Below are 25,616 nucleotides of genomic sequence, written 5' to 3'. Positions count from 1 at the left end.
GCATTTATTAATCCTCCTTTGAGGGGAGGGGCCACTGCAGTAGAATGGGTAGGTTCTGTTTTAGTAGGAGTAGTTAGAGGCCTCAAGATATTGAGGTGAGTGATATTTACCTTCTGGTTATTAGATCTTTTGTTGGTGGGAGGTAGGGTTCTGGTCAAGGGCTCATGGAGTCTTGTGAGTCTTGCTCGGAGTCTAGAGTTTCTAAGGAGTAGATTACATGGATTGCTCTGAGGCCCACTTGAAGGATTCGGATCCGGGTGTTCCATAATGGTAGGGGTGGCTAGGGATATATTGGTAGAGTTATATAGAACTCTATTGAATGCTATTGGATGGCTAATGCCAGCTGTCTGGTGGGTAATGATCAGAAGACATATGTAGGTTAACAGGCTACGAACTGTGATACTCATGATGTGGAATTTTGTAAGTGGTGGCATGTTCTAAGTTGAAGTACCCACTAAGTGGTGGCATATGAATACACTAGAATCAAAATAGGGACAGTGGTCTCTAATGGGCTGAGTTCAAGATAGACACAGTGGGCTACAATAGGCTAAATTCAAAATAGGCACATTGGGCTACTGTAGGCTAAGTTCAAAATAGGCACAGTGGGCTACAAAGGCTAGACTCAGAATAGGCACAGTGCAATAGGCTCAATAGATTATTGTCCGTGAATCTGTTAATATTCTGGGCTTATGTGTAATAAGGATCTGATGTTAGATGCATTAGGGCAGGTGCTATGGTCTGTTGCAAGCACATTCTGTTATAAGTTTCTATTTTGCTGATTGCAATGTGAATCTATAATTCCACATGGTTCTGCCTAGGGTAAACATATACACTTCACAGTTGCTTCAAATGTCTCTTGTGTGCGCAATGACTTGTTAGTCCAAATCCATGTTCTTACAATGTTTGAGTAGTTGCTGTGTTCGCCATTCATGTGCCACAGTATTTCCGTCATCATGATCTACGGCCTAATGGAGCACAGTGAAGCCTCCCTTTACATTTCCTCGACTTCCCTGAGATCACCCGCCTCTGCATCCTGCTACTTTTGATACCAAGGCGGGAAGCTAATTGGGACCTTTTGTAGTGGTGGGGTACTTATCTCTGAGGCCAGATCCTCTGCCTTATATATGCAGTTCGAGCCAAATGGATCTGACCTAATTTTGGACCTATAGAATCTGTCTTCACTCAGCTAACTGAGCATACCATGATCTGCCATTACTGTGCTAACTTGGCAATATGTAAACCTTCCTCACTGTATTTTCTGACATACTAGAATCTGGCCTACTGTACTATATGGACATACTGGCATCTGGACTTAACGTGGTAATTCTGACTAATGGAATTTAATCTTAATTGCTTTGATTATGCAAAGTGAGTCCATCAAATGTTGTCTTGCAGTGCTAACTGTGTAATCTGACATTACTGTGCTACTGTAAATGTGCTTATGAATCTTGTCACGAGCCTTAACGGAATCTGGCATTTCTTTACAAACTTTACTAATGGAATCTGGCCTTAGTGTGCTAACTGGACATATGGAATAAGGCTTCCAGTGTTACTGGGCATATTGGAATATGATCTTACTCTGCCCACTTGACATAATGGAATCTGTCACTCATCAGATAATTGGTCTTAACGCCATCTTTTCATCTAGGCTAACTTCGCACACAGGAATCTAATATTAGAGGTCATCTAGCTAGAATGTGGTCTTCTTATGATAACTGGGAATAATCAAAACTGACCTTACTTGGTTAACTATGCATACAGAATCCTGATACTAATGTATTAACTCAGCGTAATGGATTCAGCCACTGCTCTGCTAACTATAATAATGGAATCTATCACTTCTATTCAAACTGTACATAGTATTTATATATAATTGAATTCTTACTATGCTAACTAATCAGCTAGACACTGGAATTATTGGTGCTATGGGCATTCTGCAATGTGTCCTTGCTGTGTTTTGAATTTGTATTTGTTTGTTTTTTAGAGAGCTTCCGTCAAAGCGCTATACAGGATTTTCAAAAAGCAGTAAAAAAATATTAATTAGTCAAGGTACAAGGTTAGTTAACGATGCCTGAAGAAAAATGAGTTGTCAGAAGATAGGAAGGAAAAGGGGCTTTGAACTGGATATGGAAGATGTGAAGTGACTTGAATAATGAATGTCAGGAGGAAGAGAGTTTCAGAATTTACATACAAGAAGGGAAAAATAATGAAAATGAGTAGGGCCCCATGGAGGTTTTTGGACTGAGAGAAGATGTAAATGTTGCGAACGAAGAGTATGCGGGGCAATTGGGTGATACAAGAGAGCATGGAGAGCTTGAAAATTGTAGCATTTGAAGATAATCTTAAGGAAATGGAAAAGAAGATAACATTCAAATGGGAGGGTGAAATGTAGAGAAGGGACAACATAATAGAGGACAGGTTGATAGTGAGAAGAGAACGTGCATTGTGGTGTTAAAGACTGAACGGAGTGGAGTAAGATAAGCAGAGGGAGGCCCACTAGGGAGGCAGAGCAATAGCTGAGGCAAGAGAGAATGGAAGAGAAGATGAGGAGTGTTGTCACTCGAATAGAAAGAAAAGGTCTATACAATGTATATTATAAACATAGTAATGACAGCTACAGAGTCAAAGGAGGCCCCAAGAATATGGACTAGTGGGGAAAAAGGGAGAAAAGCAGGATGAAAGAAGAGACCAGAGGGATGGGGAGATGGGGAAGGAGAAGATGCTGGCAGGAAAATAATTTCAGTTTTGGCCAGTTAATTATGTAGGAAGTGGGAAGACATCCAAGACTGAACAGCAGAAAGACACACTTAGACAGAGGAGTGAAAAGAGTCAGAGAGGGAATAGAAAGAGAACATAATCTGAGGGTCATAGGCATGAAAGTGACATGAGATTAAAGAACCAAATACGTGCAAAAAGAGAAATAGCATGGATAGAAAATAGTAAAGGCCCAAGAACAGAACCTTGTGGGACCCCATAAAGAAGAGGACAAGGTGAAGAACTAAGAGCAGCTCACGATACCGAGTAGGTGTGGGAAGATAGGTAATATCGAAACCGGACAGCATTGGTCAATACAAAGTGAAGTGAGAGCAGTAGTGTTGGGTGATCAAAGCAGTCAAAGACATGTGAAAGCTCATGATGAATAGGAATCGAAGAAAGCTTGTTGTGATTGGTGGAAAGAATAGAGTTAAATACACATAACAGGGCAGTTTCAGTAGAGTGTGCTGGGCAAAAGCCAGATAAAACTGATGGGAGCAGAGAGTGGGAATTGAGATGAGACGACACTTGGGAATAGGCTGCCCTTTCTAGAAGTTTGGAGAGAAAGGGGAGAAGTGATACAGAGCAAAAGTTAGAATGAGAAGAAGGCTCAATAGATGGTGTTTTGTTTGAGAATGGGAATGATGGCTGTGTGTTTAAAGGGCTATGGAAGAATGAAGACGATAAGGAGATGTTGGGAAGAGAGGTAAGATAAGGAATCAAAGAAGGTGTATAAAACAGATTATAGTAGAACAAGTCATAGGGTAAGAAGGGGATGATGTAGGGAGGGAACACGAAAAAAAGAGCAACAGTGTCAGAGTTAGTCAGAAGAGGGAAGGGGATGATGACAGGAGGGTAGGCAGGGTCAGGGGGTTAGTAGTAGATTGGGACAGAGTAGGAGTAGAAAGAGCAGAAAGGAAGAACAAAGACAGGAGAGTTTGGAGGTGAAATAGTCAGTAAATTCTCTGGAGGAAAGATTTGAAGAGATTGAAAGACCTGGAGAGGCGGGGGGAAACATTTAATTGAGTAGATGAAACAGACAGCAGGGATTCTGGGGCAGAGATGAGGTGGGAGATGATAAGTAAGAACCTTTTGTGCTGCGAGGATGAGAGTCATAAGAAGAATGTAGTGCAGACATTGATTTAACATCATAGAAAGTGCAATATGTCTTCTAACGTCGTTCCACTTTTTAAAGAGAGAACAAGGTGAATATACAGTGGGAGATAACCCCAGTTTTGAGGGCTCAGGAGGAGGAGTGAAAGAGCAAGATGGGTAGTGAATGTCAAGAGTGGAGAGCAGACAGTTGTGTAAAGTAGAATCAGCATGGTCACAAGAAAGATTAGAGAAATGTTCAATCGATAGTAACAAAGAAGAGATCAAGCAAAGAAAATTGGAGGCAGAGAAAAAATGTACATCACAGAAATGAAATGAGGAAGAGGATGAGAGAGAGCAGGAAGGAAACGGAGTGAAGAAAATAAGGAAATAAGACAGTGGTCAGAGGAGTAGAGTGGGTTTGAATACACAGGCACATTGAGTGGTATAGAGCAGAATATAAGATCGAAAGAGGAACCAGAAATTTGAGGAGGAGAGCAAAGGAGGGGAGTAAGAGAAACAAGTTGATGAGACATAACAGAGGAGAGGATGAATGAGTAGTAGAAATGTTGCGATGAGTAGAAAAAATATGATGATAGAAAAAGAAAGGAAATACAATAGTCCTGATCATTATAGAGCTGGAGAGAAGGCCTTGGGTCAATATATAATAACAAAAGCAAGAGAGAAAGGTCTAGAGAATGAAGAGAAGTGGTATGCAAAAGAGGTAAAAGAGTGGGGATAAGGCGCATGAGGCGAAGCTAGCAAAGAAGAATGGTAAAGGATGCCAACAGCAATGTCCCTTACACAACATCGTGGAGTGTGTGAACATATTGGTTTTTTAAAAACTTTATTTTAATTTGATGACAGACTCAGTGCATAAACCACAATTATAGATTATTACAAGCTTTGACATTTAAATCTGCGGCAAACATGTACAATGAAGACACAGTACGCCTTGTGAGTTCGTCATGGGCTCTCTAGATGTGCCGGGCTTTCAGCTCCCTGGGCGGTTGCGTCGAGGTATCGTCTGAGGGGAGCCCATATTTCTTTAGGACGGCATGTCGTGGCTATGCTTTTTGTATATGTCTCTTCATTTTCTTGAACTGCAATCAGGTTGCGATACCACGCGTGTATTGTTGGGGCAAACTTCGACTTCCAGCTCTTGAGAATATTGCGCTTGGCCACTGCATTTGCCACTTTTCCGATGTCCCCAATAGGTACTTCAAGGGGGTGGCCGGTATTTGTATACCAATAATGGTGCTTAGATTGGAGGCCACCTCACTCCAGAATCGCCCCACCGGGGGGCATTCCCAGTACATATAGAAGGAATTGGCCTCTGGAAGAGTGCATTTCGGGCACGCTGGTTGCTTAGAGCGGCCAAACATGGCAATCTTTCCAGGGATGATATGCAGATGGTTTAGGATTTTGTGCTGGACCAGTCTAAAATTGGCGTTCATCGATATAGTCTTGGTGTATAGCAATATCTGGCCCATTGTGCATCGTTGATTGTAACTCCCAGATCCCTCTCCCATTTAAACTTGGCCACGTTCTGAGAGGTGGTATGATCGCGTACCGTGCTATATATCTTGGAAATGCTGCCCGTGAATCCGTCTTGACTCAGTATGGCTGATATGAACGGGTGTGGAGGTGGCTCTGCGGGGAATGATGGCCATCTATTTTTGAGGGCTGCCTTTAGCCTGTAATATTGCTGGTTAATCATGAGCCCTTGGCCAAATCTATTTTGAGCATCCTCGAGCGTTATGAAGACCCCATTAGTGTACAAATCCCCCAATGTCAGTTCCCTCCCCGGGTCCCATTTCCTTTGTATTGTTGTATCAAGCATGGGAGCAATGTGCGGGTGGAACCATAACGGGGTGGGTGCCACATAGGGGTGCATGCAGCCAGTCCTGCAAAAGAGTGCTGCCCATGATTGTGTTGTGCAGGAGACGGGATCAACTCCATTTACATCCCCATGTTTATCGGGAAATATCTTAGACCGTATCTAAAGGGGGGCTACGGATTGTTTCTCAGGCTGGATGTGGGGATACTCTTCTTCGTCACGAAACCAGTATTTGGCCTAGTGCCTTAAGAAGGGCATGGCTACCCCCAAACTCGGGTCCGGCTCCGGGTCCCGCAAAAGGGGACTTACCGGGCCATTCCGACCTCGGAGAGCCCGGTAATTCCCTTTCACGGGACCCGGAGCCGGAACGTCCCCTTTGAGATTTGAACCCCCATAGGGCTCAATGGGAATGGGGCGGATGGTAGCAGCGGTACTGTTCATAACGGTACCGTTGCTACCATCCTGGTCTGCTCGCGGATGCCGCTCTGCACACCTGGTCTGACCAGGCATCCAGAGCGGCACCCGCAAGCAAACTCATAATGTTGCGGCATGGCAACAACGGCACCGGTAGCACTACTGGCGCTGTTGTTGCCTTACCGCAAAGGTCGTAATGAGGCCCAGTGTATTCCCCCTGTTAACCTTAACGTAACCTTCTGATATAGTGGGTGGCTTTGTGTGGTAATTGCCCGAAGATTAATAACAAGCCACTCGTTGGTGCCATAGTCTCTAGGTCATGTGGAGTGGGTGAAGTCGCTTTCTTTTCTCGGTGCAAGATTCAGTCTTATGTTTCCGTACATGTGGCTTTGCCTCAGTTGATCTTGCTCAACCATTATTCAGAGCAGCCGGGATATGTTGTTCAATATAAGCCATAGCCTCTTCCGGAGTCTCAAAAAAGTTGGCTGTGCCCGTGTGTTGTAGGCGTAGTTTTGCAGGGACCAGCATGGCCTATGGTATTTTCCTTTCTCTTAGTGCTTTTTTCACGTGGTCAAATGAGCGTCTAGCTGCCTGTACTCCACTAGAGAAATCTGGGTATATGTGTATCCGGTTCTAGTCATAGGATAGGTGTCCCTTTTCTCAAGACAGGTGGAGAATTAGGTTGCAGTAGTTGAGTAAGCGGGCTATTATTGTGTGGGGGGAGCACCTGGTTTGGGGGGTGGGGCAAGTGATCTATGTGCCCTCTCCACCAGGATTTGCTTCGAGAATTGGGCTTCTGGAAATAGTGTGTGGAGGACCTCTTCCAGAAACTTCCTATGGGTACGTTTATTGTTCTCTCCGCCATCCCAACCAGCCTAATGGTGTTGCAGCGAGACCTGGATTCAAGATCCTTGCATTTATCTCGGATTGTCTTCGGATTTTTTTTTATCTTGTCAATTGCTTTGGCCTGTGTGGCTGATGTGTCCTCCAGCGTGCTCACTCTGTCCTCCGCCTTCGAGACCACAGCGTTTACTTTTTTAATGTCTGCTCTGATGGAGGCAATGTTACAGCCAATATCATCCAATTTGTTGTTAATGGCTGCAAATCCTTTCTCCATGGCTGTCATATATGGGTCCATGTTCGGCTCAGATTGTTGGTGAGTAGGTCCTGGGGTGGCTTGGGTAGGGACTTGAGAGGATTCCATGTGTGCTGCACTAGCAAATGCGTCCATTGGGCCTTTCTTATTGTCCCTTGCGCCTCTAGGCATGCCCAGGTTTGATGGGCTGACTGTTATGCCAAGATCCGGATTGTGTCCTCTTTACAGTTGTTGGCTGTATTGATGGATATGGCGAGTGTAACTGGTGGGGACCCACCGAGGGTTTGAGAGGTCTGGCTGATCGGGGACGGGGTCAGAGGAGCGCCAAGGTATCTCCACAATGTGTTGGCACTAGGGGGTCGTCTAGGCAACTTTGTTTTGTTTTCCTTTCTTATTGACGCTTCTGGCTTCCTGTAAAATAGGTTGCTTTCCCCTTCCGGCGCAGTTCCTGCTGGTCCCTGCCGTGCACCTCACCAGGTCAACTGGTATACAAAGCAGGATTGCTTCGTCAGTATTACTTCTGAAGGAGCATGCAGAGTATGCGCACACGGTATGTATCAGTGGTACCTTCAAATGTCCACAGTACAGTTGAGAATAGCATACTATTTGGGTTGGGTTTGCCATCTCCCAGGGAGGTCAGAATAGGGCGTATGGATTTTTGTTAATATACAGAGCCACAAGCCCTCTCGGGCTTTCTATACACTATATAGCGGGGGTATTCTGCAGGCCTGTCAGCGTTTTTAGTGCAATGGCAGAGCGTGGGGAGTTAGGCACCTTGCAAATATGTTCAGGGGGGAAGGAGCCAGGCATTTTACAATGTTGGCGTGCTCTGTTGCCGGTTTCTTGAGGGGTAATGGTGAGTCTCAACTGCCTTCGGCTCCCCCCACCTTGCTTGCAGGGGCACATACCTTCAATGTGCTGGACTGTAAGTGTGTCTCACCGGCCGTCTGGGCGCCTGAAGTGTGCAACGGATCATCCGCGCTGATGTGTGTCCACGTCTCACGGTGGCTCCGAGGAGCAGGCGGGTGAGGGCGCAGCATGTGCACCCTGGGACTCCCGCTGCCCGCTGAAACTCAGTCCAGCCGCAGGGTTCAGGGGCTCAGGATCGACTGTTGCCGCCCAGCACTGGCAGTCTGCTGGATGTGTTTATCTCCGTATGGATGACAGGGGTGGGCCGCTCGCTCAGGCTGCAACTCTCAGGTGGGCAGACAGAAATCCGCTCCTGGGGGTTTGCTGCATCGCTCCTCACTGCTGCACAGCCACAAACGCAGGTCGGGTCCGGAGCCCGGGTGGCCCTGCTCCGCGATCACTGCTTCAGCCAGGGACCCCGCCCGCTTCAGTGCCAGAGGAGCGGAGACAATTTTGGCACGCAGAGCGCTGCCGGTCCTCTCACCGCACACTGCGACACGGCCTCACTGCAGGAGAACGGAGGCACGGTTTCGCGTCAGATTTGCAAGGCTGGTGCCCACTCTGTTCCCAAGTAGCACTGTGTGCTCAAATAAAACAAAATGTTCGCCATTCCGCAGGATATTTGTTTAAGGATATTGTAGGCTACGGAGCCCTCAGCTCAGGCGGCCATCTTCGTTGGCGCACAACAGCGCCTCCTGTGTGAACATATTGTTGATACGGTATAAAGAAATGAGCACTCATGAGCAGGGTGAGGTATTAGAGGAGATGAGACATGTTTCAGTTAAACAATTGAATTGTAAATTAAGGCAAGAAAAAAAGATTTGAGAATAGAGTGAGGTGTGTTACTTATTCCAGAGACAAACAGGTTAAGAAACAGAGTAAATGTCAGATAAGTGAGGTTGGCACGATTACGGGAGTAGACCGAGGGAGAAACAAAAGATCTGGATGAATGAGTCACGTGACCCAGATAGATAGTGCTAGGCAGGGGTCCTGGAGAAATGAAAGTGTGTTGAAGGGGAGGCCAGATGATGGCAGCGAATGGTGTGGAGACCTCAGACAGCAGTCTCAGTTCGAAGTCCCAGGAAGTGACTGGATAACCAGGTGGGCAGTCTGGAGGCCAGGACCAGGAAATTCCTCCATGGGTCTCTTGAGTCAGTCACATGATTGATACAGTCTGCATATGTGTCTTTGCTGTGCTAACTAGACATAATAACATCACATGCACATTTTGCCTACTGGAGCCTGACACTGCTGTGCTAACTGAGGACAATGGAATCTGACACTGCTGGGTTAACTGGGAATACTGGCATCTGGTTTTAATGTGCTCACTGGGGACAATGGAACTTGATGGAGCTGTGCTAACTGAGTGTAATGGAATCTGTCACTTCTATGATAAATAGGTATGATGGATTCTGGATATGCTGGCCGCATTAGGCATTCAGTCATCGAGGTATCTAGACTACTGTGGTAATTGTGTTCAATTCAATATGATTAATCCCAAGTCGGGGCACTCAGATGTAGAATGTATGTCATAAGTGTAAGGTGTTCCCCCCTTGATTCTGTTAGAAGGAGTGAACCGCAACCTGTATGGGACCTGAGTAGGGATACTTACACCTTAATGCACACATGTGCAAATGAAACCCAGGGGGATACATTGTGACCCATCTCGTACAGACCTATTGCATACCTCTAGTATATGTAGGGTGCACTGCAGGGAGGTGTGGCCCTTTCCTCTGTTCGGTCAGCCCTGATGACTGCCCGTTGCTTCTCATAACCTGGTTAAATAACCACACATAGCCTTATGTGTTTGGCAATGCTAGGACAGCCTTTTTATATAAATGAAGGTGTATAACAGGTTCTCCTTACAACATTAGCAACTTTACACCTCTAAGCCCCTAGAGTGGGGCACTCTCAGTTAATAAATGAAATAAATAAATACTTAAATGACATAATTTCATTACATTAGATAATAGTTAATGAAATAGCATCAATTCAGTAACCTCGGGGGAGGGGTGTTTGGATGAGTATATTTCATACAGGAATAAATAAGTATCTATGTAGCGTGAGTTCAATGACAACCAAATATGATCAATTCAGTCACCTGGGCAGAGGGGTGTTTGAATGGGTATATTTCATACATTAAATACATACTTAGATAGGTAGCATGAGTTCATTGACATCTGATAATAAATAATTAAATAGCATAAATCCAATCACCTGGACAGAGGGGCATTTAAATTTGTATATTTCATACAATAAATAAATAAGTGGCTAAGTAGCATGAGTTCATAGACATCTGATAATAAATAATTAAATAGCATAAATCCAATCACCTGGACAGAGGGGCATTTAAATTGGTATATTTCATACAATAAATAAATAAGTGGCTAAGTAGCATGAGTTCATAGACATCTGATAATAAATAATTAAATAGCATAAATCCAATCACCTGGACAGAGGGGCATTTAAATTGGTATATTTCATACAATAAATAAATAAGTGGCTAAGTAGCATGAGTTCATAGACATCTGATAATAAATGATAGCATCCATTCAGTAACCTGGGCAGAGGGGTGTTTGAATGGGTATATTGCATACATTAAATAGTTATGTAGCATGACATCTGATAATAAATAATGAAATGGCATCAAACCAGTCACCTGGGCAGACGGGCGTTTGAATGGGTATATTTCATACATCAAATAACTGTCTGAAATTAAGGGTGTACTGGGTAACATAAGCGGTCACCATATAGTGCCTAACATCAGTATGGCAGCATTATGAGCACTGGCCTCCTCCCGCATTTGTAATAACCAGAGTCAACATCAGAATTCCAAAACTCCTGGTAACTGCAGACTACCACGTAGATGCACAACCCCTTGTACACAGACCCACCAATCTAAACCAAACAAAACCATGGAAGTAGCCAACCACTACCCTTTGGCAGGTGAGATGTGTAATCTGTCCTAGAGGAGCGTAGCATTTCCCCACAGAAACCACCTATTATAAAATGTCAGAGACGGGAAGATCAATGACACCCTGCCTGCCTTAACCCCAGATAGAAAACAGGGTTATGTTTAATCCTGCAACCAGAATTGCATCTGGCAAACCGTCCTTCTCTCGCACCACCTATACCCATCCTACCCCTTCCCTATTACAGAGCAGGGAAGGCACAACCTCACAGAGAGGCTGCGCACAGCTTGGGTAATGCGCTGAAGTATGAATGGGCTCTGTTGGCCGCTAATATTCGATCCTCTCCTGTTCCACCGGGCTCGTGCGCAGCAAAGCCTTCCCCAGACCAGGGAAAGAGGGAGAAAAGAGACACGCGGGGAGGGACAAAACAGAAAAAACCCAGGGCCAACCTGGCCTCTGAAGAAAGGATGATACCACCAAGAGGGTCAGTGACCACCCTCTAAATATTCCTGGGGGCTTCCACCTGATCTCCTGGACTGGCACCTGACGCTTGCTTGAGGTGAAATACCTCAGCAACCCAATCTTTGAAGCCTACAGTGAAGTTAGACTGCTCCGGGTTCCCTCTGACAGGACTTGCCCAAAAGTCAAGCCTGTCTGTAACACAGAGCGTTCTAAATGAACAGCAATGCCGTACAATATGCCCTTTACCACAAGTTCTCACTCCAACCTCGTAACAGCTATCCGACATGGGAAGAACAGTGGCTAGGAACTGTCACTCATGGAGCTACGCCGGCACTTGCAACCAGCACCAGCCTACTTTCTCCTACAGATTCTGGCACGGCTCACAATCTCGACCCCGGGAAGGGGAGAGCAAAGGCCTGCCAGGAAAACAAAAGGCCTCTGTGGACGTTCCTTCATGGAGAAAGCCTGACCGTGTTCACTCTCTTCCTTCTCACTCTCCCTCTCAAGGATACTTCAGTTATTTATCTCCTCCTCTGGGAACTTCCACCTGCGTAAAGCCGCAGGGGAGCTCCCGTCAGAGCTGAGGGGAAATCACCTCACATATACACCCTCTCCCCCTGCTGATGGAGCGTACCAACGCGCTGGGGAACCCGACAGCGTGTGAAAATGCCTGCCAGGAAAAACAAATATGCACACACGTCCCATTTGTCACATAGAAATCCACAATCAATTTTGGTTTACATACATATTGATATTTATGTAATCAATTTTGGTTTAAATAGTTCATTACAATGGAATATGGTCTTAATGTGCTCGCTAGCCATAATGGAACTCATAACTGCTATGCTAACTGAACATAATGGTATCTGGCAATGCTGTGTTATTTGGACATGATAGTATCTGGCCTTACTGTGAGCCTAATGATTCTGTCCCTGTTGTCCTGCTTGGGTACAAAAGAAGCAGACCCTAATATTCTAATTGGGCATATCTTTAGCCATTTTGTGAGTATGCTGGCCTTGTGTGGAAATAGTATGAGTACTGGGACTTTTGAGGTCAATTACTGTCGATAGTGTGAGCAATTTGGCTTATGATAACACATCGAAAAACGATTGCACTTTTTGGCAATAACCAGCATATGATAGCACTATATGTGAAAAGGAACACATATGAGAGCATAGAATGTCAATACCTGACAAATGATAGTGCATCTTGACCGTGTGATTGGAACTGTTTTCAAATGAGTAGCCATGCAACTGATGCCAGTGCCAGTCAAATGCCTTTATACAAGCCCACGCTTACTTTCTTTTGATAGTACCTTTGTGTCAGTGATGTGTCTTTCTGGGCAGCTATCTTTTACTTTTGACTTTTTATAAAGTACTCACTCTCCCTGTGAATCTCTACACTTCTTAGTTTCAGCACACATGACATGACTCTGCCACAGTGCCCTGAGTAAAAGAGAGAACTTCCCCTCACATGGATAGAATGAAGAGGGATAGAAAAAGGGGTGTGTGTGTGAGAGAGAATTAGAGATAGAGAGAGAGAGAGAGAGAGAGATGGAGAGAGAGAGAAATACATATATAGAGAGAGATACCCCTTGTGGTCCACGCTGTGGCCAATCGGCAGCAGAGATGGCTGCTTGAGCGTGGAGCTCTGTAGGCAGTGAGATTATTCCATAATAATGAACTCATAACTTGGTCTGCATTCATTCCAGGGGTTAACTTTTGAAGTTTTTCCGCAACTTTTACTATAACGAGTTTCCTTACCTTACTATCGCTGACCCGACTATTGTGCTGCACAGTAACTGCTTCTCTTCAGACGTCGGCCGAGTCGGCGTACCCCCGCTTCCCACTGCGGGACCCGCTGCAAGATTGTGTGGAGAAGATTATCGACAGCCAACCCCCACACGGCGTGCCCTTCATAAGTTGTCTGTGCTACTTCACCTCAGAGGTGGGTTACCCACTTTGCAAGACTCTTAGCTGCCGTATGCACCGGAGCATTTGTTTGGCTTTGTGTAAACAAATGCAGCGTTTTGAATAAATCCCTTCCTACTTCAGCCCCAAGCCCACGTATACAGTTAGCATCTTTTTCTCTTCGGGGACATACTCCTTTGCTTTCACTTGTACGGAAGTTCTCATCACACAGCCCGGCTTTCAATCACGTTACCTCCGGGCTGCAATAATGTAATGTGGCCTACTTGCCACTGGCTCCCGGTGGCCAATTTGTTTACTGCACTTCTAATTTAACTGGTCTTTCTTGTTCATTTGACTACTATTCCACAGTCACTACCTTTGCCCTCCGAAAATGGCAGATAGCTCCAAAACTGCGCCAGTATTTGACAACTCACCTTTTAATTCCTGTCTGAAAAATGTTTTACAGGCACTTAGTAATATTCATTCCTCTATTTCTATGCTGGACTCCCACTCCTTCAGCGTACAAGAAGAGCTTAAAGAATGTAAACATTATATAAAATATTTTTCTGGCAGGCTTGATGAAGTTGAGGAAAGAGTTGGCGTAGTGGAAGGCATTGGAAACATGCAAATAAGACTTGCTCAACTAGAAGGCGAAGTCACGGAATTAGAAGACAGAAGCCGACGGGACAGCCTTCACTTCTCTGGAATTCCTGAAAAAATGGAAGGGGGTGACCTCATCAACTTCCTCACCAAATGGATCCCCTCTGGCCTAAATATTACATTTTCACCCCCCTTGCAACTGCAACAAGCTGACAGTTTAAGGCCCAGCTTTTCTAACAATAACACCTCGCCAAGACCTTTCATCGCTTGTTTTTTAAGGCACCAACAAGTTCTGCTAGCTGCCAGGAAGAATTCCCCCATCCCTTTTCAAGGCAGTAAAATCTGTATCTCCCCGGATTTTTCCAAGATCACTCAAAACAAGAGGAAAACATTCCTTGATATGAGACCTCTGATGAAATCCCTTAATATTAGATATGGTCTCCTGGATCCTGCTAAAATGATTATTACCCTTCCGGATGGTCCTACTAAAGAATTCACAGATCCAAAAGACCTCTTCAACTTACTTCAATCTCTTCAAGCTTTACCGATGGAACTTTCCAGCCTGGATCCCTCACTCAACATGTCCAAGCCGCACTCATTGCTTCGATGTCCTACCTTCAGGAAAGCTAAGAATCAGCATATCAAGTTTATTCCTAAACGCAGCAGATGTGTCTCTTCAATTCCCCTTGAATCCCCGTCTACTTCCACCCATCAGAGAGATAATTCGAGATCTCCCATCAAAACCTCTGATCCTTCTCTTTCATCTCTACAAACTTGACCGACTCCGTACTTTAACCACAACTCATCTTAATTTTGACTGATCTGCATTTAACCCTGTGTGCAATCATTTGGTAACTCTGTAATGACTCCTGTTGGCCACTTCATGCTCATTCAACTTTATCTATATTCACATCTCCTGATCTTGGATTCTTTTCACTTATTCTATTTTTTTTGCCTTTTTAAAGCGCTCACACAGCCCGGGGGCATCGAGGTGCTGTTACAGGAGTTTTTGACTTAGTTGCGTATTTATAACACGCTTAAATACCCAGAGGTTTCTAAGTGCAGACGCGGGGATCAAACCTGTGTTGCTTCATGTCTTCCTGCTTCCAAGGCGAGCATGATGCCACTGAGCTATCCTCCCGGGAGCTTATGCTCTCTCCATCTCTGTACTTTGGTACCCCCCATGATACTCTTTCTCTCGTGACCCAGATAGATAGTGCTAGGCAGGGGTCCTGGAGAAATGAAAGTGTGTTGAAGGGGAGGCCAGATGATGGCAGCGAATGGTGTGGAGACCTCAGACAGCAGTCTCAGTTCGAAGTCCCAGGAAGTGACTGGATAACCAGGTGGGCAGTCTGGAGGCCAGGACCAGGAAATTCCTCCATGGGTCTCTTGAGTCAGTCACATGATTGATACAGTCTGCATATGTGTCTTTGCTGTGCTAACTAGACATAATAACATCACATGCACATTTTGCCTACTGGAGCCTGACACTGCTGTGCTAACTGAGGACAATGGAATCTGACACTGCTGGGTTAACTGGGAATACTGGCATCTGGTTTTAATGTGCTCCCTGGGGACAATGGAAGTTGATGGAGCTGTGCTAACTGAGTGTAATGGAATCTGTCACTTCTATGATAAATAGGTATGATGGATTCTGGATATGCTGGCCTCATTAGGCATTCAGTCATCTAGGTATCTAACACTACTGTGGTAATTGTGTTCAATTGAATATGATTAATCCCAAGAGGGAGCACTCAGATGTAGAATGTATGTCATAAGTGTAAGGTGTTCCCCCCTTGATTCTGTTAGAAGGAGTGAACCGCAACCTGTATGGGACCTGAGTAGGGATACTTACACCTTAATGCACACATGTGCAAATGAAACCCAGGGGGATACATTGTGACCCATCTCGTACAGACCTATTGCATACCTCTAGTATATGTAGGGTGCACTGCAGGGAGGTGTGGCCCTTTCCTCTGTTCGGTCAGCCCTGATGGCTGCCCGTTGCCTCTCATAACCTGGTTAAATAACCACACATAGCCTTATGTGTTTGGCAATGCTAGGACAGCCTTTTTATATAAATGAAGGTGTATAACAGGTTCTCCTTACAACATTAGCAACTTTACACCTCTAAGCCCCTAGAGTGGGGCACTCTCAGTTAATAAATGAAATAAATAAATACTTAAATGACATAATTTCATTACATTAGATAATAATTAATGAAATAGCATCAATTCAGTAACCTCGGGGGAGGGGTGTTTGGATGAGTATATTTCATACAGGAATAAATAAGTATCTATGTAGCGTGAGTTCAATGACAACCCAATATTATCAATTCAGTCACCTGGGCAGAGGGGTGTTTGAATGGGTATATTTCATACATTAAATACATACTTAGATAGGTAGCATGAGTTCATTGACATCTGATAATAAATAATTAAATAGCATGAATCCAATCACCTGGACAGAGGGGCATTTAAATTGGTATATTTCATACAATAAATAAATAAGTGGCTAAGTAGCATGAGTTCATAGACATCTGATAATAAATGATAGCATCCATTCAGTAACCTGGGCAGAGGGGTGTTTGAATGGGTATATTGCATACATTAAATAGTTATGTAGCATGACATCTGATAATAAATAATGAAATGGCATCAAACCAGTCACCTGGGCAGACGGGCGTTTGAATGGGTATATTTCATACATCAAATAACTGTCTGAAATTAAGGGTGTACTGGGTAACATAAGCGGTCACCATATAGTGCCTAACATCAGTATGGCAGCATTATGAGCACTGGCCTCCTCCCGCATTTGTAATAACCAGAGTCAACATCAGAATTCCAAAACTCCTGGTAACTGCAGACTACCACGTAGATGCACAACCCCTTGGACACAGACCCACCAATCTAAACCAAACAAAACCATGGAAGTAGCCAACCACTACCCTTTGGCAGGTGAGATATGTAATCTGTCCTAGAGGAGCATAGCATTTCCCCACAGAAACCACCCATTATAAAATGTCAGAGACGGGAAGATCAATGACACCCTGCCTGCCTTAACCCCAGATAGAAAACAGGGTTATGTTTAATCCTGCAACCAGAATTGCATCTGGCAAACCGTCCTTCTCTCGCACCACCTATACCCATCCTAACCCTTCCCTATTACAGAGCAGGGAAGGCACAACCTCACAGAGAGGCTGCGCACAACTTGGGTAATGCGCTGAAGTATGAATGGGCTCTGTTGGCCGCTAATATTCGATCCTCTCCTGTTCCACCGGGCTCGTGCGCAGCAAAGCCTTCCCCAGACCAGGGAAAGAGGGAGAAAAGAGACACGCGGGGAGGGACAAAACAGAAAAAACCCAGGGCCAACCTGGCCTCTGAAGAAAGGATGATACCACCAAGAGGGTCAGTGACCACCCTCTAAATATTCCTGGGGGCTTCCACCTGATCTCCTGGACTGGCACCTGACGCTTGCTTGAGGTGAAATACCTCAGCAACCCAATCTTTGAAGCCTACAGTGAAGTTAGACTGCTCCGGGTTCCCTCTGACAGGACTTGCCCAAAAGTCAAGCCTGTCTGTAACACAGAGCGTTCTAAATGAACAGCAATGCCGTACAATATGCCCTTTACCACAAGTTCTCACTCCAACCTCGTAACAGCTATCCGACATGGGAAGAACAGTGGCTAGGAACTGTCACTCATGGAGCTACGCCGGTACTTGCAACCAGCACCAGCCTACTTTCTCCTACAGATTCTGGCACGGCTCACAATCTCGACCCCGGGAAGGGGAGAGCAAAGGCCTGCCAGGAAAACAAAAGGCCTGTGTGGACGTTCCTTCATGGAGAAAGCCTGACCGCCCTCCGTGTTCACACTCTTCCTTCTCACTCTCCCTCTCAAGGATACTTCAGTTATTTATCTCCTCCTCTGGGAACTTCCACCTGCGTAAAGCCGCAGGGGAGCTCCCGTCAGAGCTGAGGGGAAATCACCTCACATATACACCCTCTCCCCCTGCTGATGGAGCGTACCAACGCGCTGGGGAACCCGACAGCGTGTGATAATGCCTGCCAGGAAAAACAAATATGCACACACGTCCCATTTGTCACATAGAAATCCACAATCAATTTTGGTTTACATACATATTGATATTTATGTAATCAATTTTGGTTTAAATAGTTCATTACAATGGAATATGGTCTTAATGTGCTCGCTAGCCATAATGGAACTCATAACTGCTATGCTAACTGAACATAATGGTATCTGGCAATGCTGTGTTATTTGGACATGATAGTATCTGGCCTTACTGTGAGCCTAATGATTCTGGCCCTGTTGTCCTGCTAGGGTACAAAAGAAGCAGACCCTAATATTCTAATTGGGCATATCTTTAGCCATTTTGTGAGTATGCTGGCCTTGTGTGGGAATAGTATGAGTACTGGGACTTTTGAGGTCAATTACTGTCGATAGTGTGAGCAATTTGGCTTATGATAACACATCGAAAAACGATTGCACTTTTTGGCAATAACCAGCATATGATAGCACTATATGTGAAAAGGAACACATATGAGAGCATAGAATGTCAATACCTGACAAATGATAGTGCATCTTGACCGTGTGATTGGAACTGTTTTCAAATGAGTAGCCATGCAACTGATGCCAGTGCCAGTCAAATGCCTTTATACAAGCCCACGCTTACTTTCTTTTGATAGTACCTTTGTGTCAGTGATGTGTCTTTCTGGGCAGCTATCTTTTACTTTTGACTTTTTATAAAGTACTCACTCTCCCTGTGAATCTCTACACTTCTTAGTTTCAGCACACATGACATGACTCTGCCACAGTGCCCTGAGTAAAAGAGAGAACTTCCCCTCACATGGATAGAATGAAGAGGGATAGAAAAAGGGGTGTGTGTGTGAGAGAGAATTAGAGATAGAGAGAGAGAGAGAGAGATGGAGAGAGAGAGAAATACATATATAGAGAGAGATACCCCTTGTGGTCCACGCTGTGGCCAATCGGCAGCAGAGATGGCTGCTTGAGCGTGGAGCTCTGTAGGCAGTGAGATTATTCCATAATAATGAACTCATAACTTGGTCTGCATTCATTCCAGGGGTTAACTTTTGAAGTTTTCCCGCAACTTTTACTATAACGAGTTTCCTTACCTTACTATCGCTGACCCGACTATTGTGCTGCACAGTAACTGCTTCTCTTCAGACGTCGGCCGAGTCGGCGTACCCCCGCTTCCCACTGCGGGACCCGCTGCAAGATTGTGTGGAGAAGATTATCGACAGCCAACCCCCACACGGCGTGCCCTTCATAAGTTGTCTGTGCTACTTCACCTCAGAGGTGGGTTACCCACTTTGCAAGACTCTTAGCTGCCGTATGCACCGGAGCATTTGTTTGGCTTTGTGTAAACAAATGCAGCGTTTTGAATAAATCCCTTCCTACTTCAGCCCCAAGCCCACGTATACAGTTAGCATCTTTTTCTCTTCGGGGACATACTCCTTTGCTTTCACTTGTACGGAAGTTCTCATCACACAGCCCGGCTTTCAATCACGTTACCTCTGGGCTGCAATAACGTAATGTGGCCTACTTGCCACTGGCTCCCGGTGGCCAATTTGTTTATTGCACTTCTAATTTAACTGGTCTTTCTTGTTCATTTGACTACTATTCCACAGTCACTACCTTTGCCCTCCGAAAATGGCAGATAGCTCCAAAACTGCGCCAGTATTTGACAACTCACCTTTTAATTCCTGTCTGAAAAATGTTTTACAGGCACTTAGTAATATTCATTCCTCTATTTCTATGCTGGACTCCCACTCCTTCAGCGTACAAGAAGAGCTTAAAGAATGTAAACATTATATAAAATATTTTTCTGGCAGGCTTGATGAAGTTGAGGAAAGAGTTGGCGTAGTGGAAGGCATTGGAAACATGCAAATAAGACTTGCTCAACTAGAAGGCGAAGTCACGGAATTAGAAGACAGAAGCCGACGGGACAGCCTTCACTTCTCTGGAATTCCTGAAAAAATGGAAGGGGGTGACCTCATCAACTTCCTCACCAAATGGATCCCCTCTGGCCTAAATATTACATTTTCACCCCCCTTGCAACTGCAACAAGCTGACAGTTTAAGGCCCAGCTTTTCTAACAATAACACCTCGCCAAGACCTTTCATCGCTTGTTTTTTAAGGCACCAACAAGTTCTGCTAGCTGCCAGGAAGAATTCCCCCATCCCTTTTCAAGGCAGTAAAATCTGTATCTCCCCGGATTTTTCCAAGATCACTCAAAACAAGAGGAAAACATTCCTTGATATGAGACCTCTGATGAAATCCCTTAATATTAGATATGGTCTCCTGGATCCTGCTAAAATGATTATTACCCTTCCGGATGGTCCTACTAAAGAATTCACAGATCCAAAAGACCTCTTCAACTTACTTCAATCTCTTCAAGCTTTACCGATGGAACTTTCCAGCCTGGATCCCTCACTCAACATGTCCAAGCCGCACTCATTGCTTCGATGTCCTACCTTCAGGAAAGCTAAGAATCAGCATATCAAGTTTATTCCTAAACGCAGCAGATGTGTCTCTTCAATTCCCCTTGAATCCCCGTCTACTTCCACCCATCAGAGAGATAATTCGAGATCTCCCATCAAAACCTCTGATCCTTCTCTTTCATCTCTACAAACTTGACCGACTCCGTACTTTAACCACAACTCATCTTAATTTTGACTGATCTGCATTTAACCCTGTGTGCAATCATTTGGTAACTCTGTAATGACTCCTGTTGGCCACTTCATGCTCATTCAACTTTATCTATATTCACATCTCCTGATCTTGGATTCTTTTCACTTATTCTATTTTTTTTGCCTTTTTAAAGCGCTCACACAGCCCGGGGGCATCGAGGTGCTGTTACAGGAGTTTTTGACTTAGTTGCGTATTTATAACACGCTTAAATACCCAGAGGTTTCTAAGTGCAGACGCGGGGATCAAACCTGTGTTGCTTCATGTCTTCCTGCTTCCAAGGCGAGCATGATGCCACTGAGCTATCCTCCCGGGAGCTTATGCTCTCTCCATCTCTGTACTTTGGTACCCCCCATGATACTCTTTCTCTCTTACACTCAAACTGATCTTTTCATAACCTATTTATCATTACTTATATTTATATCATTTCTTTTGTTCATCTTGCTTACTTTCTTGTACCTTCTCCTTTCTTCTTGTGTTCCCTTCCTTTTGTTTTTCCCCTTATATCCCTATGTTGCCATAATGCATGGTCACCATTACTCCACTGGTTATTTGCACTTCTTAAGTATCACTTATCATACTAAATTATTGCACTATTTTTCTCTGCATTTTGTTCTTTCTAATCTAACCATTATCAATCTTCCGATTTCAAATGTCTGTTAAATTACTCACTTGGAATTTCAAAGGGTTGAATCATCCTTTCAGGCTTAACAAGATACTCTCCCAATTTACAAAGACTAGAGCTGATATTTGTCTGCAAGAGACTCATCTGAGCTTGGACAGTGAAAACCTCAAGATTAGAGCCTCTTGGATCATCCATAACATTCTTCTCCAATGCTTTAGATAAAAATGGCAGTGTCTCCATTTTGATCAATAACCATCTTAATTTGACATTAGTAAATGAAGTTAATTATCCTCAAGGCCGGTGGATCATTGTTGAAGCTATTATTAACAATTTACCACTAATTATAATTAATATTTATGGTCCCAATGCCCCTAACCCCCCTTCTTGGTCTAATTTAAATTTTAAACTTGCACCGAAGAACCCAGATGGACTAATTTTTTGTGGGGATATGAACCGGGCTCTCGACTTTTCACATGACTGCAGCTCTACCTCAAACTTTGTGAACTCCAAATTCCGTAGTAGTTTCCTTGACTTAATACAAAACCTCAATCTAGTCGACTCCTTGCCACCCAGATACAAAGGATTATACATCCTTCTCCAGACTACATTATATTTTTGTTAATTCTTCACTTACTTTCGCTATTATCAACTCTGCAATTGGCCCTACAACCAACTCTGATCATTCCCCTGTTTCTACCCCTCGGGAATGGTTATCTATCTTTAAACTCCCTCCTAGATGGAGATTTAACTCATTTCTTCTAAAAAACAAATCCTTCATCGATAAAACCAATTATTTAATTGATGATTTCTTTCGTAACAATCACACCTCTATCAATAACAATTGGGACGTGTTCAAAGCCACCCCTCGTGCGTTCATGATTCAATTCTCTGCCATTAAAAAACATCAATCATAATCCATTCATAACATGCTACTAACCTCAGTCAAACATTTTGAAAAGTGATACTATGCTAACCCTGACCCCAATACAATGAAGGATCTCATGATCAAATGTATTGAATTTAACAAACTTTGCACCGATAGAGCTGCTAATTCTATTCTTAGATCCACAACCAAAGTATAAAGTGGATCCAACAAATCTGGTAAAATGTTAGCTTCTTATTTAAAAAAGAAAAATCGCTTATTACCCATATTATTTCTCCAGATGGTAATAGATTAACCAATCAAAATGACATAAACAATACCTGATCCATCTATCAACACTTCTGAAATCCACTCTTTCGTTGAAAAAAACAAAAAAATCCCTTACAACCGATTGACCTTTCCTCTCTTGACTCACCTATCTCCCTAACAGAAATCAACAAGCCATATCTGACCTTAAACCTAATAAAGCCCTAGGCCCTGACAGATTTATCATAGATATCTATAAAACGTTTATTGCCTCCATTGCACCAAAACGGTTACAACTTTATCTGCATTTTATTGAAATTGGTCAAAGCCCTGGCTCCTTTGGTGAGGCGTTGCTTATACTCTTTCCTAAACCAGATAAAGATCCCTCTTTAATTAAAAACTACAGACCCATATCTCTTATTAATTTGGATTTCAAGATATTTGCCAAAATTCTAGCAAAATGTCTAGAACAATATCTTCCTAAGCTCATACACGCTGATCAATCTGGTTTTATTAAAAATTGCTTTGCTTCTTCTAATACTAGGCTTTTGTTCAATACGCTTTCTCATTCTCAAAATTCTGACCACCCGCTTGCCCTCTTGGCCCTGGACGCTGAGAAAGCCTTTGATTGTGTTTCTTGGTCTTTTATGTTTTGTTCCTTAATTTGGTACGGCTTCTCTCCTTACTTTATTAATTTAGTTAAAATCTTATACTCTTCTCCTACTACTCAAATTCTCATTAATAACTCTCTCTCCTCCTCCTTCCCATAACAAGAGGCACCCGCCAAGGTTGTCCCCTCTCTCCCTTGTCATTTAACTTTGCATTAGAACCGTTCCTACAAAGTATCAGAAGTAACACTAACATCAAAGGTATTGTTATTAATATTGAAATAAAGTTATCTGCTTAAGCGGATGACCTCCTACTTTATCTCTCCAATCCCGCCTCCTCCCGCCAACATTTAATAAACACCATAACCAATGTTTCTGTCGTCTCTGGCTACAAATGAAACTTTGATAAATCAGAGGTCATGCTTCTTACTAACACATGTAATCCAACCAATACTCCACTACTCTGCAAGTCTTGGCAACCCGCACATATCAAATATCTAGGACTTCATATTGCTAAAGATATTCCCACCACTATTACTCTCAACACTAACCACATAATCGAAATAGTCACAGAAATTATCTAAAAATGGTCTCCTCTTTTCGTATCTTGGTGGGGGTGCCTTGATACTATAAAAATGATGATGAGTCCCGCAATTTTTTATTTTCTTTCCATGATCCCCACAGCTATTCAATCTTCATTCTACAAAAGACTCAATTCCCTTCTTCTTAAACTTGTATGGAATAATAAAACACCACGCATTTCCATTAACAAACTAAGACTTCCTAAACTTTCAGGTGGAGTCAAATTTCCTAACTTCCAATTATACCATAAAGCCTTTGTTCTTAAACAGTTAGCTATTTTTAAACACTATGAAACACTTCTTGAAAATGCTCCTTTATGGGTCTGAATTGAAACCAGTATTACTTCCCTGCTCTCCCTTTCCCACTTATTAATTACGTCCTTTTAACCAAATATTTCTTCATTTCCTTCTATACATTTCCTCAAATCCATTTGGAATAAACTCCCTACCGATTCTTTTTCTGGTTCAATAAACAAAACCCCACCAAATCTAACCTCACCACCATTTACAGATGGTACTCATCAGGCATCAAACTATTTCAAAACTCTGTAGAAATCCCTGTTACACAGATCTGCATACAATTCAATATTCCTGAATTGGATCTCTCCTTTCATACTTCCCTCCTTTACTGACCTTCTTAATCAGCACCCTCTCTGTTAGTGCCGCCAAGCTACATGCATTTCTAAATGATCCACCTCTCCCAACTTGTTACATTTCGGCATTATTAGGCAATGGGAGATCGACTGTGACCTCCAACCTGGCTCAGAAATAATGACCCAAATCTGGAAAACCTGTCATTCCACATCTGTTGCCGCCAATCTTACCCAAACCCACTTTTTCATGCTCCACTGTGCATACCTTACACCCCTACGAATTGAAAAACTCATGGATAATTCTCCTAACAATTGTTGGTCTTGTCATGAACCACACGCTTATTTTCTCCATTTAATTTTTAAATTTAAATATGTTTTTGCTTTTTGGACTAAGATTTGCTCACGCCTGCAATTGATCTTTCATTTCACAGAACCCTTATCACTCTCTAACCTGATGATTGGTTCCATTGTTAATCCAACTAATCGACAATCAGAATCTCCTACTTTATTTAGTTTGTTCATAAATTTTGCGTTTCATAATGTCTCTTGTAACTGGAAGAATACATGCAACTGTGTCTTATAATTGCTGGTGGAATTCTATTTGTTCCACCTATCGGATTGAAAAGTGTCATGTGTCATCTCTCGACTGTTTATACAAATCTAACAGGAAATGAAATGTGTTTATTCATTACCTCAATAAAATTTTTTAATTAATTCTTAATCCTTACTGTTCCTTCCCTCTCAGTTCCTATTGTCCTCTGTTTTATGTCTTTGTTCCTTGTCTCTCCTTGTTTGTCCCAATATATACTCAGTAAAATAATTACAGCAAATTTAACCTTTTCAATTTACATTATTAATTGTTTAATAATACTATATTTCATGAGAATATCATTGTTAAAATGTGTTTATTATATGCTTGTATTACTTGTTTCATTAACTCACTTAATAAAAACTATTAAACAGGAGAGAAATACCCCTTAAATATATACGCACCTTTTGGATTTGAGATTTCTTCTTCAGAGCAGGGAATGCAGTCATAGCAGCAGTGTGCCTCCCCCTCACGGGAAGCCCTCCGGAATCCCAACAAGCAGGGCTTGCTGCACACAGAGTCAGGAATCTGTGAAAGAAGGAAGCAATGCTGACATTACATGTTCTAGCTTGCATTGTGGATTTTTCTTATTGATCTAAAGACAAGTACTCCTCTAAAAAGAGAAGACAGACCCCTGGTAGAAGATGTTCTAGAATGTTTAAATATGATTCGACGCTATGCGTCTTTCAGGACCTCAGGTGTGCTTGTCACCCATTACGTGGGTATCAGACGTCGATCCCTTGCAAGCGCAGCCTCGTGATGCAGTCCTTCATAT

At 43.4% G+C, this 25,616-nt stretch overlaps 1 protein-coding gene across 1 annotated transcript in view; it reads right to left on the bottom strand.

Annotated features, from left to right (window-relative positions):
* Positions 1-25,616, bottom strand: part of LOC138492853 (vomeronasal type-2 receptor 1-like) — a 100,380-nt gene that overhangs the window by 16,621 nt on the left and 58,143 nt on the right. Inside the window, exon 5 of the mRNA XM_069620186.1 lies at positions 25,246-25,373. Within this exon, the coding sequence (XP_069476287.1) occupies positions 25,246-25,373 (128 nt within the window). The remainder of the gene's footprint in view (positions 1-25,245; positions 25,374-25,616) is intronic.

The sequence above is a fragment of the Ambystoma mexicanum genome, chromosome 10 (assembly GCF_040938575.1).
Source record: "Ambystoma mexicanum isolate Mex_15411 chromosome 10, UKY_AmexF1_1, whole genome shotgun sequence".
In the NCBI taxonomy this organism is placed as follows: domain Eukaryota; kingdom Metazoa; phylum Chordata; class Amphibia; order Caudata; family Ambystomatidae; genus Ambystoma; species Ambystoma mexicanum.
Note: the sequence above shows the minus strand (reverse complement) of the source record. Positions and strands in the feature narration are given on the sequence as shown.